General features: G+C 43.0%; 2 protein-coding genes across 2 annotated transcripts in view; one reads left to right on the top strand and one right to left on the bottom strand.

The window, feature by feature from the left end:
* Window positions 1–20,078, bottom strand: part of ubald1a (UBA-like domain containing 1a) — a 400,799-nt gene that overhangs the window by 244,023 nt on the left and 136,698 nt on the right. The gene's annotated exons all lie outside the window — the stretch shown is intronic.
* vat1 (vesicle amine transport 1) lies at window positions 9,537–19,483 on the top strand. Its single transcript, XM_049015142.1, has 6 exons — window positions 9,537–10,089; window positions 13,424–13,631; window positions 14,388–14,552; window positions 15,572–15,661; window positions 16,488–16,729; window positions 18,260–19,483. The coding sequence occupies exons 1-6, from the start codon at window positions 9,712–9,714 to the stop codon at window positions 18,428–18,430; spliced, it is 1,254 nt and encodes a 417-aa protein (XP_048871099.1). The 5' UTR covers window positions 9,537–9,711; the 3' UTR covers window positions 18,431–19,483.

The raw sequence follows: 20,078 nt of genomic DNA, 5'->3' as shown, positions 1-20,078 counted from the left end.
CAGTACTGCCTCCTGAACAGCCTTCAGATCAGACCTCTTTGATGAAGAGGTGATGTGGTGGAGGTGTTAAGCAGACAAGAAAGGTCGGGTTGTAAGTGTCCAGGGAGCGACAGGGACATGGGGGCTGAGGATGGCGGGAGTCAGACTGAATGGCTAGAGGTGAGAAATACAGTCGTTAGTTGTCTGGCTGTTTTAATTGTAGCCTCACTGAGAGTTCTGTGATCAAATGGGATTCCTTGCAGTTTTGATCATTTTTGCTGAGTTCTGCTACTGCCTTCTCGCAGTCCTCGTGATTCTCACTCTTGTGGGCCGCCTGCTCACCGCACAGAATTTGCGGCTGTTTAGCGAACCATGGATGGTCATTGTGGACAAAGGTTTTGCTAGAGATGCAGGGCTTCTCACAGAACCTGATGGGGAATGAGAGAGTGTCAGTGTACTCATCAATATCATCACCACATGCAGCTCATAAAACACACATATAAGGAAATGTAAGATATTTCACTGAAAGGTTATTTTTTTAATATCAAATGATCTCTGGATTGAATGAACAACAAAAATAAAACACTTTAAATGTTAAACTAAATGCCTTAACTGAAGTAATAGTTTTCTGGTAGTATTCTAGTGTCATTGTAATGTTAAACAATGATTTCTTTTTAATATGTCTTGGTCTTATTGCTTTAAATTATTAATACAGTGTTTGACTAACCTTGACTCACTCAAATGAAATGACATTTTTTAAAATTACTATAGATACCACTGAAAGGGAACGTCTTTTAATAATAGGTGTAAGCTTTTTAAAATAATGGCTAATGTGATTGTGGATAATGTGATTAGGTAAGGTATTCTGTAATGCAATTTGAATCTCACAATACATTTGATTAACATAATTTAATAAGTCTAATTGACAGCTCAACTAGACCAAAAGGCAGACACCATTTATCACAGTTGGGAAATTCTATGTATAATGTTGGTTCATAGTCCTCTGATGACTTTCTCAACGGTGTATTTCGAAAAATGTATCAGAACAAGTAGCCTAACCAGGAAAAGGGATGAGTGTTGCATTACGTTAACTATAAATGCTTATGCCTTAGGGAGTCAACAGACAGTCAGTCTATTCTGGGTGACGTAGGTTACAAGTTTAGGGACACCCTAGACTGGAAGTGGAAGCTAACTAGATAAAATGTAAATAGAGCTGCTTTCAGTGAAAGGCCATACAAACTAGCAGCAAGGCCTAGACGTATATTCACACACAATCAGACACAGAGTAAACGACAGGCCTGTATCACAAAGTCAGTTAACTTAATGGATGTAAGATATTCCAATTCAAATAAAATTTTCTTACTCCAGACCACCTTAAATACAAAAAGTTATCTGGCTAATGTTGGTCTTACACCAAATGACTTTTCATGCAATTTCCCTGTCACAGACAAATTTCCAGTGTTGGAATAAGATCACGAGTGTTTTGCTGCAGTTGTGGCTTGTTCCTGTATTCTTGATTACTTAGTTTCAGGTGGTCAGGATAGCTGTCTTAAGGCAGTCTTTTTCTTGACGTTCCAATAAAATCAACCATGTTTAATATTATCATAGATTTTAGTTCACACAAAGACTGACAATGACATTGTCAACAACCAATAGGATAGCTCTTTCCAGCACCAAACAGGAAGTAGCAAAGTGGGTACAGAATCTAATATAGGACAGAGTGACATGAAGGAGCAGGTACAGTATATCATACAGTAAATATCACCAACATGGTGTCTGTGGGCACCAGGATGCCCCCAAGGACCACATGAGTCGCCCGCGGATCTGTTCTAAAAATAGCACAACTCACCAGTGAGCAGCGTCTACAATTTAATTTGATCCTGTTGCCATTCTTCTTTAATCACATTTACTTTCATATAGATTTGAAAATGACAATATCTAAAAAAAACACATTTAAAACATGTTTATTATACATGAAGTTTAGATAAGTTTAGAAGCATTTCAAACTGGTAGCCCTTGGTATGGCTCAGTACCCATGAAGTAGTTCTCAGTTTCAAAAAGTTTGGTGACCCCTGGTGTAGAGGTACAGTTTTTTGAATGTAGGTTGCATTGAATTTCCACTGCATTTGAAAGTCACTGTTCTATTTCACACTATTACATCCTATTGTGCAGTGTTGTTTTTCTAAGAATTATGGTCTTTATTGCATTTATTCTATGTACAACAATTCTGTATGTACAGCAATTCTGTACAATTTTTTGTTGTACAAAATTACAGAAAAATCTGAAGGAATCTAGTTGCAGTCTTGCAATTCGTGAGCCTGTAGGATCCCCAGTTTTTGCAAAATCATAGTCTGTGGCAAAAAAAAATCTTAAGAGAAAAGGGCAAACTGGATCTAACCAGATAAAGAAGTGAAAGGCCTAGATGCAAAACTGCAGAAGATGGTATGCACTCCAGGGTCTGTAGTTTGAGAAACTGGTGTCTTACAGGTCTCTGGCTGGCCACTTCCTTAAATACACACGTGGACAAAATTGTTGGTACCCTTCAGTCAATGAAAGAAAAACTCACAATGGTCACAGAAATAACTTTAATCTGACAAAAGTAATAATAAATAAAAATTCTATGAAATTTAACTAATAAAAGTCAGACATTGATTTTTAACCATGCTTCAACAGAATTAATTTAAAAAAAACTCATGAAACAGGCCTGGACAAAAATTATGGTACCCCTAACTTAATATTTTGTTGCACAACCTTTTGAGGCAATCACTGCAATCAAACGATTCCTGTAACTGTCAATGAGACTTCTGCACTTCTCAGCAGGTATTTTGCCCCACTCCTCATGAGCAAACTGCTCCAGTTGTCTCAGGTTTGCAGGGTGCCTTTTCCAGACGGCATGTTTCAGCTCTTTCCAAAGATGCTCAATAGGATTGAGGTCAGGGCTCATAGAAGGCCACTTTAGAATAGTCCAGTGTTTTCCTCGTAGCCATTCTTTGGTGTTTTTAGCTGTGTGTTTTGGGTCATTGTCCTGTTGCAAGACCCATGACCTGCGACTGAGACCAAGCTTTCTGACACTGGCCAGCACATTTCTCTCTAGAATCCCTTGATAGTCTTGAGATTTCATTGTACCCTGCACAGATTCAAGACACCCTGTGCCAGATACAGCAAAGCAGCCCCAGAACATAACAGAGCCTCCTCCATGTTTCACAGAAGGGACAGTGTTCTTTTCTTGATATGCTTCATTTTTCCGTCTGTGAACATAGAGCTGATGTGCCTTGGCAAAAAGTTCAATTTTTGTCTCATCTGTCCATAGGACATTCTCCCAGAATCTTTGTGGCTTGTCCACATGTAGTTTGGCAAATTCCAGTCTGGCTTTTTTATGACTTGTTTTCAACAATGGTGTCCTCCTTGGTCGTCTCCCATGAAGTCCACTTTGGCTCAAACAACGACGGATAGTGCGATCTGACACTGATATTCCTTGAGCTTGAAGTTCACCTTGGATCTCTTTAGAAGTTTTTCTGGGCTCTTTTGTTACCATTCGTATTATCCGTCTCTTTGATTTGTCATCAATTTTCCTCCTGCGGCCACGAGGTTGGCTACAGTCCCATGGATCTTAAATTTCTGAATAATATGTGCAACTGTAGTCACAGGAACATCAAGCTGCTTCGAGATGGTCTTATAGCCTTTACCTTTGACATGCTTGTCTATAATTTTCTTTCTAATCTCCTGAGACAACTCTTTCCTTCGCTTCCTCTGGTCCATGTTGAGTGTGGTACACACCATGTCACCAAACAACACAGTGACTACCTGGAGCCCTATATATAGGTCCACTGACTGATTACAAGATTGTAGACACCTGTGATGCTAATTAGTGGACACACCTTGGATTAACATGTCCCTTTGGTCACATTATTTTCAGTCTTTTCTAGGGGTACCATCATTTTTGTCCAGGCCTGTTTCATGAGTTTTTTTTTTATTAATTCTGTTGAAGCATGGTTAAAAATCAATGTCTGACTTTTATTAGTTAAATTTCATAGAATTATTTATTATTACTTTTGTCAGATTAAAGTTATTTCTGTGACCATTGTGAGTTTTTCTTTCATTGACTGAAGGGTACCAACAATTTTGTCCACGTGTGTAGTTCATGCTAAATATCACTGTCATCTGCATCTGAGACGACACCGGGATGCTGGCCATAGAGGCACAGTTAAAACACAAGGCATATCTAAAATTAGAAAATAAAAAGGAAAGGTTAAAATGGGCAAAAATATACAGACTTTGACTGGTGGATGCTTGGAAAAGCACATTATGGATGGATTAATCTAAGTTTAAGGTATCTCGATCAAGTAGGAGAACAAATGCAAAAAGGATGCTGGTGGGCTGCTTGTTACAATGCATTAAGTAATAATACTGCATTGTGTAATAACTTGACTAAGTGTCAACGAAGACATCCATTTTGGTTGTTTATTGCATAAGGCACAGTAAGACATTTTCATCATTAAAAGGCACCACTCCCACATTTTGTAATAACCATCACAAGAGGTAATAGTTTACACGGAAATTCATTACATATTGTTTTCAAGTTGTCTATTACAAAACTCAATTACAAAACACGGGTGCTGTTACACAATGAAGTGAAAATTTGTTACTTTTTGTTGAGTTGTTGAGTTGCCTCCCCTCCCGGGCCTATCAATGTCCAATTTTACTTACATTATTATTTAATTTTACATTACCATATACATAATGCGGTAATATTACATATAGTACTGTATTGTAACACTGCTTGATGCCTTCTGGCAAGCATGGTGGAGGAAATGTTGGGACTACTTTGGTGCTGGGAGATGGGAGATCGAAACAAGGTGCGAGGCCTGTAGTTAGCATTTAATGTTAATATTAAAAGTAATTTAATATAGAACAGTAAATGAAACAGGCAAAATACTGGACTGCTAAAAACTAATGTTAACTTGGAGGTGGATGGAGACTACATTGAATAAATGTAGTAAAATGGACACTCAGCTCTTCGGACGGTTCTGTCGAATTTGGTTTCTTCACTTGCATAGGATTAAAACATAGGCCTTATATGTTGGTTATGCTGCCTATGGTTCTATGCCAATACCGAGTGTCTGTCAGTTGTTGTTGCTTTAATATTGTCATAGCAGTATTACTAGCATTACTGTTGGTGGGTTGAACTGTGCCCCCTACACGATGTGTAGCCCATCTAGCACAACAGTTCTGGTGCCAGGGCTGGGTGTAGAAAGAGGAAGCCAGAATACAGTCTTTCCTGAACAGGCTGGTGCAATTATCAGATGTGAACCATTGAGATCCTGTCGGAAGAGCGTCACTGTGAGGTCTCAGAAAATGCACTAAAGCTACCTCTGAGAAAAGCATGAAGGCATGAGTTGAAATTTCCTTGAATATCTTCAAAAACCGACAAATAAAGCCAAAGGTATAATTGCTGGAAAGTGAGGATTCCTTGAAGAATGCAAAGTTTGATGAATACAGCAAATGATATGAATTAAAAAGAATGTTATGACACTATGAGTGTACTGACTACAATTCCTGATTGGTTTAATGCTACCTTGGTGAATAAAAGTATGTGTTTCTACCAAAAAAAAGTTCTGGGTGATTCCAAACTTTTGAGTACTACTGTATTTCATTCTTATGTTTATTTGACCATGATGGGGACCTTGATTTTTCAAACGGAAAGCAGTGCTTGGAGGGGTTGAGTTCAGTTGAGGTTTTGAGAGGAGAATGACATTACAGGTCCAGAAAATTCTAGCCTTGGTTTTATCTTTCCTTCTTCAGACTGATTTTCCAGGTGAGGGTTGCAGAGGCAGCACACCAAGAAAGTCAGATCAGAGTTCTTTCTCCAAGGCCTCCAGCTCCTTCAGCAGAAATCCAGCTGAGAGATATCATCCCTTTTTACATGCCCCTGCTGTCCTATCTAAGAAGAAGGATGGCACTTGGCAGTTCTATGTTGACTACTGTTGACTGAACTGGTTGAGTTTCTCAAACCAGTTCTGCAGTGTTAGCTTCCATGCTTCTAGCAGAACGGGTCCTTAAGCCCACGGGAGGTCGACAGCCCATGCGTGTATAGGCTGAAGATACAGCCTGCACAATCCAGTGGAAAAACCTCTGGTGGGACAGTAGCGTGCCCCTCCGGGGGTTAGCCCAAGATAGGAACAGCTGATCATGACTCCTGAAGCCCAATGTCCTGTCTATATACACAAAAGGGGTCAAAGGTAGAAGCAGCGTTGCCCTGCGAGAGAGATATTTCAACCTCACTCCATTTAAAGGCTCAAAGGGGTGATGAAACAGGGCATCCAACCCCATAGACAAATCCCACAATGGAACCGATACTTGCAGTATCGACAACTGTTGGGAACAGGTCTGCAGGTCTTCAGGTTCCACCACTCATGGGCTAAACTCAAAGAGTTATGTTGTCTGGGTGGGGATGATAGATTTCTCCTCCCGTCTGTGACACAGGATCCTGGCATGGTGGAAGGAGTCATGGTGGAGACCTCAACAGCTGAATCTCAGTCACACAATATCTGGATAGCCAATTTCAGTGGCAGACCCTGCTCCCTTACCCTGATTAAATGTGGAGGAAAATTAGACTCGATTAGACAGAATTAGGGGAGGAAATGCATGGAGGAGGGTGTTTGACCACGGGTGGGTTAGAGCATCCACACCCAACGGTGCATTTTCATCCAACAGGGCAAAGTACAGCGGACACTGAGCATTTTCCTGCAAGGTGAAGAGATCTACAGTCGCCCATCTGTCACACCCCGACCGCAACCCCAACATGCACAGAGCACCAGCTAATCAACAGGGAATTGCCCACACCTGAAGAAGCGTCAATGTGAGGCATTGTTGGTTTTGATGTAACTTACTGAGCGCTTTCTCTTTGTCTTCTGTACAGCCCTAGTCCTGTCCTCTCGTGGTGCTCCCGTTTCTCCCCACTTCTCCAGAACCCGCCTGTGTTCTCCTTCCCCTCGTTTAGTGACAACCCTCAGCTTGACTTCCCTGGCTTCTCCGACCTCTTGCTTCGTGCCGTTTCCGTATCTGGACTGGCCCTTCTGACTCTGGGGGGGGGGGGGGGGGGGGGGGGGGGGGCAACACACCATTTAAAACCCTGCCCATCAAGGTTGCATCCCACCCTGACTGGGACCCATCTGTTGTCAGCGTCACTCTCGGAGACACCACCCCTAAAGGGATGCCCAATGTGGGAGAAGTCAGTTGAAATAACAGTGAGGGCAAAGATGTAATTGCACCACCCAGCACTGAAAATCCCTTAACATGAGGAGACCTAAATGCACCACGATATCACTGACACCATGAGTCTTAGCAGACACAGACAGAGTCTGGTTGAAACCACTTACCCTAATGGAAAGCGGGCAAGATACAGCGTGGAAGACAGTATCCTCCTCTCTTCTGTTACCCGATCGGAGAGGGAGTCATTGTGGAGACCCAAGTTTTCCATGAGCTGAAAGGGGATCACATGGCTCTTTTCCTGAATCCTGAATCCCAGATCCCTGAAATGAGTCCAAACCATTTTGGAATCTCTGACTGCTTGCTCCTTCAAACGGGAACATATTAAATAGTCGAATATCCTGATGCTGCAATGGCCCAAGAGCCACATCCATGCACTTTCTGAACACCCTCCGAATGTGATCCACTGATACTCGTGTGTCAGAAAACACAGCAAATGTTGATGCATGAAGCTTCACCACGCAGATCTCATCCCAATGGACCAGGTTTGGTACCCCTGAGTCCACCTGTTGGTCCATTTTCTCCAAGATCTCTGCCTGGTATGCAGACAGCAGTCTGACTGCATTCAGAGAACACAATACCCATACATCTTCTGGAAAGTGGATGTGGTCAGGCCGTCCAGCTTATCAGGCAGAGAAATGTGGGAGCAAGCACAGATGGATCGGCAATTTGGCTAGAGGTGATAAGCCACTGGGGGCTCCACCACTGGGGGTCCAGCCAGCCCCAGCTCCTCCATCCCCTAGATTTCCAGCTTAGAGTAGCCCTTGGTAGCAGGCTTAACCTTAAATGGGCTGGACCAGAAGCAATGCATCTCCTTCATGCAAGCCAGAACTGTAGGTAGGAGTTGTCGTGCTGAGGGCTGCACAAGTATAAGTCTCTTCCCATTGTACAAGTCCCTCTCTGTCCCTCCTGCATCCAGAGCTGCAGGCCAGGGTATGCCAAGCTTAACTGCCGCTCGCTTGCAAACCTTATACAGGTTGCCGTCTTCCTCTATATCTTCTCCGCATGAAGCAGGTAGGATGCAGCCTCATTGCCTTTTGGCTCAGGCCCTTTAGCAGGGGTAATGGCCATTGACATAGTGGACTGAGGGGAAGGAAATGGATAACACTGAAGCGTAGAACCCAAAAGACTCCTCATGACACATTAGTCTGTAGGTTTTTTGGTTCACCAGATGGGAAGTAACTCAAAACGCATAATATGCAAGCTAACCAGCTAGAGTATTCACGCAATAAGCTCACCTTGATGCAGTTAGCCTGGGCAACTTAAATTAATACTGGATAGTTGGAAAAACAGTAATTGCTTGAAAGACCACACTAAGTGACTGTCGAGTAACCCGACGGATAGTTCGCCACGATCGCTAATCTGACAATGCTGACTGAACAGCCAGAATAAAACTTTCTCAACGTCTGAATTACTCAGCACTAGAGCCAAAATCGTGTCGATGGACTCCAATGATGGGCCACCTTTGATAAGCTAAATCAGCTTATTAGCTTGGCTGAGGAAGCTTGTAGCAGGGTTGCTACCTCTCACACATCTGGTGTGACACACTTTCAGACTCATGCTGACGCAAGAAATCTTACGGCAAATCTATATTATTCCAAATAAACCTAAAATTAGCTGCTTCAAAAGCAATGGGGTAGTATCAGAATCAGCTTTATTGTTATTCAAACCACTTGACATTATAAGAACAAAACATAGTTTCTCAGGTCTCGGTGTACACAGCGTGACTACTAAACAGTAAATAAATAAAATAGTAAAATACTAGAACAAAATATCTAAGAAAGGTAGGGTTTGGTAACTATATAGACTATTTGAAAGGTAATAATACTGTTACATACCTGTATATGTGTATGCAGACTTACCTTGCATGCAACTTACACTCCAATCAGCTGACTAAAATTCAGGGGAGGTTTTAGACCATTCGGGGGTGGGCAGATTGGGGGCAGTTGTTCGGTTGGGGGGGGGCAGATGCATTTGACCTTCATCATGTCCTCCATGAATGAATTACACTAGATTGCCAGCATTAAGGTAGCAAAATTTCGAAAACGGATGTTCTTTATGCAACGATTTGCGGTTAAAAGTCAGTCAAGGAAATGTGCTTACGTTTGTGTTTCACGTGTCCCCAAAGAGCAAAATATTAGCTCACATATATAAATGCAAATAATAGTAATAATAAAAATCATACGTTTATTTCAGTCCCAAGTAGCATACGTATTTAAGGGGGGCACATGTATGTCGTCACGGGGGCGCTGTCAACCCACCCTTACAAAGTTAGCAATATTGTTCCGCTTCCTTACGGGAAGAAAGCGTGAACAACTCTCGACCGCCTTTCAAGTTCAAGGGCGGAGCCTGGGGCTTCAGTAACTGTTTACGCCCAAAGCGATTTCCAGAATTACAGGGCGAAGTTAGAAAAAGTTAGGAAGAGAAAGTTTCGGTTTGCAGTCAGAGGAAGAATTTATTACCATGTCCGTCGAAGAAGCATCTGCGCTGCAGCAAATTCAAGAAACTGAACTAAGCAAGGAGCCTAATGAGGAAGAGTCGCAGCCATCCTCCGACACAGCTGCTGCCAGCCCGGCGGCTGAGGAAGACGCCTTCACCTACCGCTCCTTGGTACTCTGCGGCCACGGTGGCTACGATAAAGTAAAGCTGCAGGTTATGCAGGGGATGCCCGTCCCGAAGAAGGGAGAGCTGATGATCCGCGTCAAAGCATGCGGGCTGAACTTCGCGGACCTAGTGGCCAGGCAGGGTCTGTACGAGCGGCTGCCACCTCCACCGGTCACACTGGGCATGGAGTGCTCCGGGGTGGTGGAGGCTGTGGGTGAAGGAGTGACGGGGAGGAAGGTGAGTCCTCTTTCAACTCCGTTTTTATCGGCGACCTCCTAATCCACATATTATCGACCAGGGGCGTAGTACACCATCTTGGGCCCTGGACACAGCAGTGCCACTAATTTGTTTACTGAAAAATAAGTTTTCAAAACAAATATACATATACGAAAAGAAAAAAATATCAAAGTCATAAGCCAAAGATGCAATAATAAATTCTGGGGAAAGAGAAAAGGGTGCCACTTTACAGTAAGGCTACCCATATAAGGAGTTTGTGAATGGTTCATAATCTGGGTACTGATTAGGTTGTAACACTTTGTAAATCTTTAATAGACAATTTTAAACAAGTTATAACACAGTTTTCTTTTTATTAATGAGTTGCTACCATTTACAAATTGCAAAAGGGAGCCTTATTGTAAAGTGGTACCGAAAAAAGAAACACATAAGGGGCTTTACGTAACAAAATCAGGATACATCAGCGATTTGTTACTAGCAAAGTGGAGGCTGTATGTAAAAGCGAACGTATCTTGCTTGTCTCCGTGTGCTTAACATAATCAGATTAACCGCAGATCAAACGGTTAACCACTGAAAGCGGGCCACGTGCAAAAATTGTACCAAACACAATCATCTGAAATTCTCGTGGAGTGTGTTTACAACTAACAAATCATATGATACTGGTGATCATGTTATCTGTGGCTGCAAGGAGTCACAAACCTCTCGCGATCTGAACTTTACAGTAGGCCTCAATACTTTTAGTTTCCTCTCCTCATCTCATCCGTGATGAGAGAGTGAGACTGATGATGAAGACAACAAAATACTAGTAAATTGATGATTAATACTGGAATACATAGAGAGGCTATGGGGTGGGTCCTCTCTGTAAATTGTCGCTGATTCTGTATGATGGTCTGTAATGAGGACTGGCAGTGGTTAGCACTGTAAGGGGCAGCATGGTGGTGCAGTGGTTAGCACTGTAAGGGGCAGCATGGTGGTGCAGTGGTTAGCACTGTTGCCTCACATCTCTGGGACCCAGGTTTGAGTCTCCGACTGGGTTACATGTGTGCGGAGTTCGCATGTTCTCCCCATGTCGTTGTGGGGTTTCCTCCGGGTGCCCCGGTTTCCCCCCACAGTCCAAAAACATGCTGAGGCTAATTGGAGTTACTAAATTGCCCATAGGAGTGCACATGTGAGTGAATGGTGTGTGAGTGTGCCCTGCGATGGACTGGCCCCCCATTCTGGGTTGTTCCCTGCCTCGTGCCCATTGTTTCTGGGATAGGCTCTGGACCCCCCACAACCCAGTAGGATAAGCGATTTGGAAGATGGATGCTGTGTGAGTGGATGCTGTGTGAGTGGATGCTGTGTGAGTGGATGCTGTGTGAGTGGATGCTGTGTGAGTGGATGCTGTGTGAGTGTGCCCTGCGATGGGCTCCCACTACCATGAACACCGTGATCACCTTGGATGTCTCCAGAATTGCCTTGAGGATGGGGGAGTGTGGGAGGGGGAACTCATTAAAGCAAGGGTTTAAAAAATATCTACAAAGATTTGTTTAGGTAGTGTTTTCTCATTTATTAACATTAAATCAGACCCCTCTAGTAAAATATGTTTTCATATGTTTGTAGTAACAATCCAGCACTCCATTCTACGGCTCCCTCTTCGCTGCGTGTCAGTGAGCTCTGTCAGCCTTCTGTATTTTCAGTTAGCTTCTTCTGCCCTGCATTGCTGGTCTGGCCCTTCGTCCCTGAGCCCAGTCTTGAAAAACAGGGAAAAAAACCAAAATGAGTAGGTAGGGTTTTAGAGAGGAAGTAGATGTTTCTGTAGATTAGTGTGCAGTGAGCTTAAATGGCTACTGTAACACGGACCGCTAATGTCTTCAAAAGGCAGCCATCAAATCTGAAAAACAAAGATCAAATGTCTTAAGGTAACAGAAAGTCCTTGAACCGGTATGTGCTGCACTGTGCTGTGTGAGACTCAGACTGTGATAGCATTACACATTGTGAGAGTTGCTTTACAGATTTCTGTGGTCTTGGGAGAGTGTCTGACTGCACCTGAAAATGTCCTTTTTTGGAGGGGTATGGCAGTATGAGTACAGGGGAGACTTATGAGAACAAGGAGCATTTAACCTATACTCAATGCAAGGAACCCCAATCTAGAATGGCTACCCAGTTTGCAAATGTTATCCATTATAGGCATCCCAGTCCTCTGCATGACAATCTCACCCAAGTCGAATCTTATTCATTCTCTGCTGCTTATCTGGGGGCGGAGCAGTGACAGATCTTGAACATTTTTCATGGTGTAGCAAGAATGTCTAGCAGGACATGGAGTTCTCATAAAGCAATGTAATTGTACTTCTAGAGGTAAATGTACTAAACAAAGCATCCAGAAATACATTTTTACAATATTTTTAGCATTTTGTTAATACATACTGATCCAAGTTTATGTGAATCGACAACAGGAACAACAGGTCAGTGTTCATGCAAACCACTGTGTGGCTCTTGCAGGCTCTGCATCACCTATCTAGTCATGTCTGACCAAATTTTTTTGACAGCTTAAGGCGATGGTTGTTGTGCTGTGCAGAAAAAGAAATATATCCAAATTAAATGCTTTTGCATACTCGTGGTCAATGCGGCGAACAGCTAGATTCCTCATGTGGTCATTTGCCACGGTTGCAGTGAATTTCCAAGCTGAAAAGCTATCTTCAAACCTTACAGTCCCCTCTGGCAACCCACTGCTTAAATGTTACGGATTCAGATATACCAGTGTGTGGCAGCCGTTTTGACTAAAACGAAAGCTAGCTCATTAAATCTAAAATGCTCCTGAAGATTATCTCTTTCAACTCCGTTTAGTGAGCGAATTTAGTCTACTTTTGGCTGACATTAAGGTAATGCACTCTTATTGTCACCATTTGCATGCAAGACATTGTCAATTTAGCTTAAATTACATTAATTACTAATTACAGTAACAGTGCTGTAGCTAAGTTTTTTTACAAGTACAATACCAAATTTGCCTTTGAAATGTTTCTATGGACCCTGTTACTGATACTGTCCCCTTCATAAGCTGTTTATTTTATGTGAATGACATTATGTGAAATGTTAGCCTAAGCTAACCCATTTAGCGTAATATGAAAAAAGCCCAATCTTTAACATGGTCAGAGTAGTCTAGACTTCGCTTGTATGTAACATGTTTCCTACAATTATGGGGGTGCAGTGGTCCTGTGATCATCCTAGGTTGTTCCCTGCCTTGCACCCGTAGCCTCCAGGATAGGCTCAGGGTCCTTAGCTCAGCAATTCAGCACATTATGAGGATGATAATGATCAATGGCCCCCATCCCCCACCCACCTGTTTCTCTGTTTTCAGGTGGGAGACAAGGTGTTTGTTGTGAACGCTTTTGGACTGTGGCAGGAAGTGGTTTTAACGGTCGAACAGTTTACTTTCCCCATGCCGGAGGGGATGAGCTTCGAGGAGGCTGCTGCCTTTCCTGTCAACTACATGACTGCCTACCTGCTGCTCTTCAAACTTGCCAACCTGCAGCCCCAACAGAGTGTGCTGGTGCACATGGCGGCAGGTAAGGAGCGCCAACAAGATCCATAGCGCTGCTGAAAATGGCGACATCTGGTGTTTGAGGAGCACATTGTCATTCGGCATGTGTCGTAATTACCCATGGAGTGATCCTTCTAAAATTTAGCAACTACAAATAGCATTCCAGTTAAAGTTGGAGATCCATGTCTGGTAATAGAGAAATGAAAGCTATGTGTGTGTGTGTGTGTGTGTGTCTCGTGTATTTGAGTGAAGCATGCAGACATGCTTGGGGGGGTCAGCCTGGGTTTGCATTGAGAATGAGTGAGTAGCTGCAAAGGATTAGCAATTAGCAATGTGCACATGATTATTGAAGAAAGCATAGCAGTGCTGAAGCCAGGTGAAATGTTTCTATCCATTAATTAAAGTGCTGAAATGGCAGTGGAGCTGTCTTTGACATTTAATTAAGGTGTCTCTCCATATCCCTTCATCTCTGTGTTTCTGTGCGCTCTCTCTCTCTCTTTCCTACCTCTCTCTTCTTGATGGGAGCCCTTTAAACGCGAAACCCCAGGCTGTTATGCTACCGTGAGGTGTTTCTATGACGCTGGGAGGTGTTTGGCTCTGCAGGTTCTAGCTGTTCTGTGGATAGATGTTTGACTTTAACTGGGGTGGAACTACTTCAGAATGTCCTTTCCTACTATCAAGGAAGACACGAATTTGGGATTTCGTGTAAAAAGTTGTGTGTGCACATTTTGGGTGTCCTTTTGGTCTTGCATCTCCCCTTGTCTCTACTACCTCTCCTCAGGTGGTGTAGGCACCGCGGTCACACAGCTCTGCAAGTTGGTAGAGGGTGTGACTCTCTTCGGAACGGCATCAGCCAGCAAGCATGAAGCCATCAAGCAGGAGGGAGTCACTCACCCCATCGAGTACCAGAACTATGTGGACGACATCCGCAAGATCTGCCCCAAAGGTCATTCCAGGATCGTTATCGTATTTCAGTATGTGGTAGGCATACTGCCAGTGAGGGCACACGCCCTCTAGCTGGTGCCGCGGGAGACTGCCCCGCCCCGCAGCTGGTGCCGCGGGAGACTGCCCCGCCCTCTAGCTGGTGCCGCGGGAGACTGCCCCGCCCTCTAGCTGGTGCCGCGGGAGACTGCCCCGCCCTCTAGCTGGTGCCGCGGGAGACTGCCCCGCCCTCTAGCTGGTGCCGCGGGAGACTGCCCCGCCCCGCAGCTGGTGCCGCGGGAGACTGCCCCGCCCCATAGCTGGGACAGTTCTTAGTCTCCTGCATGGCGCTGATTGTCTCCTACTGGTGTGCAATGGCCTTCACATCATGAGTTTTCAGAACTGTTGAAACACAATCCTTGAACAGCCGTTATTGTTCTAACACTGTGCTTAATTTATCAATTCAACTTTATACTCATTCTCAGTATTATGTTATATGCATTGTAACAAAATTCACTTGTTGAAACGTTCTGGTAAGCGACCAAACTCTCACAGTTAATGTGCAGCAGCGCTGACCGTTTGCGTTTTGAGAGCATCAGCAGCAGCATTAACAAGTTTGAATAAGTTGTTTTGGTTCTTATTTTATTTCACTGTGGGTATGACTCACCAGTCAATAAAAAAGCCCCCGCTATGATAATTTATGAAGCAATTGAATATATTAAACACAGCTATTAGTTATATCAGGGATTTTCTAAAATGAGGTCAAGGTGTGGATCTTCTTGGCTCCGATCACACACACTACCCATCACCTTAGGGCTTGCAACAACATTCAAGTACGACAGCATCATATGAAAAGCACCCAGTTACGGTGGCTGCCTGGTGAAGCACAATCCTCAAATGACAGTTACTCTTCCTTGAATAAATATAGATATTTTTATGCTTTTTGTTTTAAAATGCTTAAGCACAAGGTCAGGGCACTGTGACCTGATAATTACACACATAGTTCCTCTGATGTCACCTCATTCTTCTCTTATCATTCCAAAGGTTTGGACATTGTGCTGGAGCCTCTGGGAGGCTCAGACGTCCAGCAGGGCTTTGACCTCCTGAAGCCCATGGGCAGACTTGTTACTTACGGTAAGAGTGAAAATGAATGAATACACCTCATTTGGATCACCTAAATATAGACCTGAGCATCCTAGACTGGACGCACATGTATAGCATCCCTCCCCAGGATCTAAAGAAAGCAAATGCTGTCCTGGGCCTATCAAGGAACCAAAAGTCCCGAATTCAATACTTGTCATGAGGAATATTTGGCTGTTAGGGAAAGGTTTCCATTTCATGTTTCAGTTTCCACAGACAGTCCAAAAACTGACTCTTGTGTCTCTGCTGTGGTCGTAATTGATCAACTGCATGTTGGTATTCACATACCAGAAAGCTCAATGTTTACATCGGATTCCGGTGCCCTTCTGTTGGTGCTTCATTATATTGAACGTGAGCAGCAGAAGGCCTCTTTTAGTGTTGCACCATTGTAAAGATGTAGACCAAGCTAGCTAAACAGATTATTAGTATTCATTCTTGTTGGGTTCCAGGTCATTGAGAGAACTCAACGACTTTACTCAGCTAGTTCCAGAAAATCATTAAATATCCACTGGAGTAATTGCATATACTGATGGCATATTCTGAGTCTAATTGGTTTAAACATTCAGCATGTCCGAGGTTTTCGAACTAATTAAGAGTAAGTGCTTAGTTGAAGTAATATGTTTCACTCTACAATCCAAATAATACTTTTTAAATATATATTGTAGAGTTATCACATTTTATCTCTGTATATATTTCAAATAATCTTAAGTGTGTCATACAACATCTGCTTTACTGTCCTTGTCTGTTTAGAATTGTGATCGAATTGTGATATTGCTTGGTGAGCAGAGACGATTCTAATCTTCCTCACTATCCTCACCAGGTTTTGCCAATGCACTGACGGGTCCAAAGAAGAACCGGATGGCTTTGGCCAAAATGTGGTACAACGAGTTCTCTATCAAGGCCATGTCTCTCATGCAGTCCAACAAGGTAGTATGTGGCCTCCACTTGGGCTACCTCTACAAGGAGCGTGAGATCTTTGTAGAGGTGGTGGGCAAGCTGCTGGAGCTGTACAAGCAAGGCAAGATAAAGCCACGTGTGGACTCTGTCCACCACTTCGAGCAGGTGAGCAGAGATGAAGAGATTGACCAGCAAGTGTGAATGGTAAACTAGATTAGTGATAAGATGTTTATCACCTTGAACAGAAATCTATTTGATCTCATCACTCTGTTTTATCTTTAATGGATCTTATTACCACTATAGAAGAACACGTGGATGAGAATCTACACGTTATACACCTGAAACAAATCACCCTTAAACTGAAGCAGCAGCGATAGGTGGCAGCAGAGGACATCTCGAACATAATCTTCTAAGCATATTTTCTGGATTGTTCTTCAGCCTTCACAGGAGCTTACAGGAGTTCTCCAGCCTTTACATTATTCTGGTCAGCAGTTCTCAAACTGTAGGGACGTGAGATGATTTTCTGAATATTCTAATACTCTAAGATAAAAAAAATGTGTGTGCAAACTTTTTCATCAGGCCCCCCACTTTGCACAATTTATCAGTAGCAGCCAGGTAGCAGTTCCACGAAATTTATCCTGAGGAACTTGCCAAAATTTATTGGGGTAGATTTTTAATTAAAGTTAGGCTTTTAATAAGGATTTTCTGAGAGATGTGTGGAGTGTGTGGTTTCAGCTCAGGTGGTATGACAGTGATATTGTCCTTGTAATGCATTAGATTTTCTTGTAATGAATTAGATATTGCCAAAGCCTGCTGTAGGGGGTCTACAGAGGGGGATTTGGAGGGAATAGGAGTAGTAGTGATCATATAGGGTGATTAGGGGTGACAGGGCTGTCCGGGGGATACATCTGACAGCATCCTTTTTAGTTTCAATATATGTACGTTTTTTTATAATGACAAATAACCGCATATCAGTATGTGATGCGCAAATCTTAGCCATTGTTCCACTTCGATCCTTATTAAGCGCCTGCTAAGTCATCTGGTTCGATGTTTAATGTATGTCCCATTTATTTATTTACACTAGTAAATACAGTATCACTGCTTCAATATCAGAGCCCCCCACCCGTATCTCTTTACTTCAGTCATCACCTCAGATTTGCCCTCTTCCCCTTGCTCTGTGTGTGAATGTCAACCATCCACTTCAAAGAGACAAATGATTGTTGCTTTGGAACGCGCCACCGTTGCTGTTCGGTGGTCAAGTTGCTGGTGATGAGTGACACAGTAAGATGGCGATAGTCTGACTCCTTGCCGTCCACAGGAACGGGGTTAAGGGGAGGACGTCTGTTGTTCTGTTGCTTTTGCAGGCACGTAGGCAAACCAGCTCCTGTATTCTTTCATTATTTCTCCTCCTCCTCCTCCTCCTCCTCCTCCTCTCAGGATTCTTGAAATGATGCATCTTTTAACCAAATTGAAGTACATTGGAATGCTTTTCTCACTCGTCCCATCTTGCTCATTTTCGGATATACGCACATGTACAGTTGAGAGCGATGCTTGGGGGGGGATCTGGTTAATGTTGGGACAGGTGAAGGAAAATGATGTCCGACCACCCCTCTCATCCACCATTTTTTTTGTTTTTTATTCTCCGTCTCTCCCCCTTTCCGCTCTCTCCAAAAACCTCTTCACCCAATGCCACAGGTGGGCGATGCTATGAGGCGTATGCAGGAGCGACTCAACATCGGCAAGGTGATCCTTCTGCCAGAGCCCAAGAAGGAGAAGGAGGAGGAGTCGAAGGATGAGGCCAAGAAGGAGGCGGAACTCAAGGATAACGCAGCACAAGATGAGGAACCTGTGAAGGAAGAGAATTGAGAGGAGGAAGCATGACTTTTTAGATGACTGGTCTCTTTCTGCTGTGCCCTGCCCATGATTCTCAGTCATGGAGTCCTGCATGGGCTCGGCTGCTCACGGCTACAATTTATTGTATTTTTTTCATTATGTAAAAAAAACACTCTTTGCTCCAACTAATTGCTTTGTAAAATCACTGTGGATCTGTGCTGGTGCATCTCTGTGTCTCCCTCTTCTCTCTCAGGATTCAATGCGTTGGTCGACATTGTCGCTTCAGCTATGAAATGAAATGGGTAGAAATCACCTATACTGAGGAGATTTTTTTTTTTTTTTAGTATTTCAATAGGATGGATTTCTCTAGGCTTTAAGAAGGTGATTGCTAGGATTAACTTAATTCCTCCATACTAAACCAGCCTGCATTCTGGCACCAGACTGTGGTTCCTGTCTGATACCTGGATGTTCTGTATTCAGGAACTGTAGTTTGTTAGCATTGCCCACGGGATGTAAACGGGTAGTGTGTGGCTCTGCAGGTTAGGCTGCCGTAGTTGCTTGCTATTAGTGATGGCCAAAACAACGTTTTCTGTATTTTTTTTTTAACCCACTAGGTGGTGCCCTCTCTGTTTAAAAATGGGCTCAAAGCATGACTGAGAAAGCCAAGAGTGCCATCTAGTGGAGTTAAAAATACAACAAATGGTTCATGAGGCATCTTTTTGGTCATCTAGTTCTCATATAAAGAGAGAAATCCACATATTAGTAACTCCATCCATTCATATTCTACATGATCAGTTTCACTTTCTTTGACTTTGCAACAGTGTCATATCGATGCAATTCATGTAATACATGTTTGACAGTATATGACTTAGCTGACTAGTGCATGTTAGTATTTACACAATCAGCATGATATATACATGTGAGAGTAACGAAATTCAAAAGAAAAACTGTGTAATCCATTTTCATGACAATGAGAGACAATTGTACTTGCACAATTGCATGAATTGATCCGTCATTTCAATTTTGCGTCAAAGCAATGAGAAATGCTTATAATGATATGAATAAATGTGATGATGAAATAGAGAATTACAGTATTCAATGAAGAGTAACTGTCATTTGAGGATTGTGCTTCACCAGGCAGCCACCGTAACTGGGTGCTTTTCATATGATGCTGTCGTACTTGAATGTTGTTGCAAGCCCTAAGGTGATGGGTAGTGTGTGTGATCGGAGCCAAGAAGATCCACACCTTGACCTCATTTTAGAAAATCCCTGATATAACTAATAGCTGTGTTTAATATATTCAATTGCTTCATAAATTACCATAGCGGGGGCTTTTCTATTGACTGGTGAGTCATGCCCACGGTGAAATAAAATAAGAACCAAAACAATTTATTCAAACTTGTTAATGCTGCTGCTGCTGATGCTCTTGAAACACAAAAGGTCAGCGCTGCTCCACATTAGCTGTGAGAGTTTGGTCATTTTGTATAATTAATTTTCTCCCATTTCCGGATCAAAAGAGCAGCCATGACGACAGACTTACTGTCACCCAGTGGTGGTCAGTTTCACAGAGACACACAATGGAGGGAGGGCAGCAAACTTAGCTTTCAGAAATAAAGTTTTCTAAATCCTAGAAAAAATATTCTATAATTCTACAGAATATCCTTCCTTGGCTACAAGAAAT

This window comes from Brienomyrus brachyistius, chromosome 5, assembly GCF_023856365.1.
Source record: "Brienomyrus brachyistius isolate T26 chromosome 5, BBRACH_0.4, whole genome shotgun sequence".
NCBI classification, from domain to species: domain Eukaryota; kingdom Metazoa; phylum Chordata; class Actinopteri; order Osteoglossiformes; family Mormyridae; genus Brienomyrus; species Brienomyrus brachyistius.
The sequence above is the reverse complement of the archived record's forward strand: the minus strand, read 5'-3'. Positions and strand labels throughout refer to the sequence as shown.

What these genes read in the sequence shown, in the direction of transcription:
- vat1 (XM_049015142.1), top strand. Translation starts at nt 9,712, where the DNA reads ATGTCCGTCGAAGAAGCATCTGCGCTGCAGCAAATTCAAGAAACTGAA. An exon ending in GGGCAGACTTGTTACTTACG is followed by an intron (nt 15,662 to 16,487) that starts GTAAGAGTGAAA and finishes TATCCTCACCAG; the next exon opens with GTTTTGCCAATGCACTGACG. An exon ending in CTGTCCACCACTTCGAGCAG is followed by an intron (nt 16,730 to 18,259) that starts GTGAGCAGAGAT and finishes CCAATGCCACAG; the next exon opens with GTGGGCGATGCTATGAGGCG.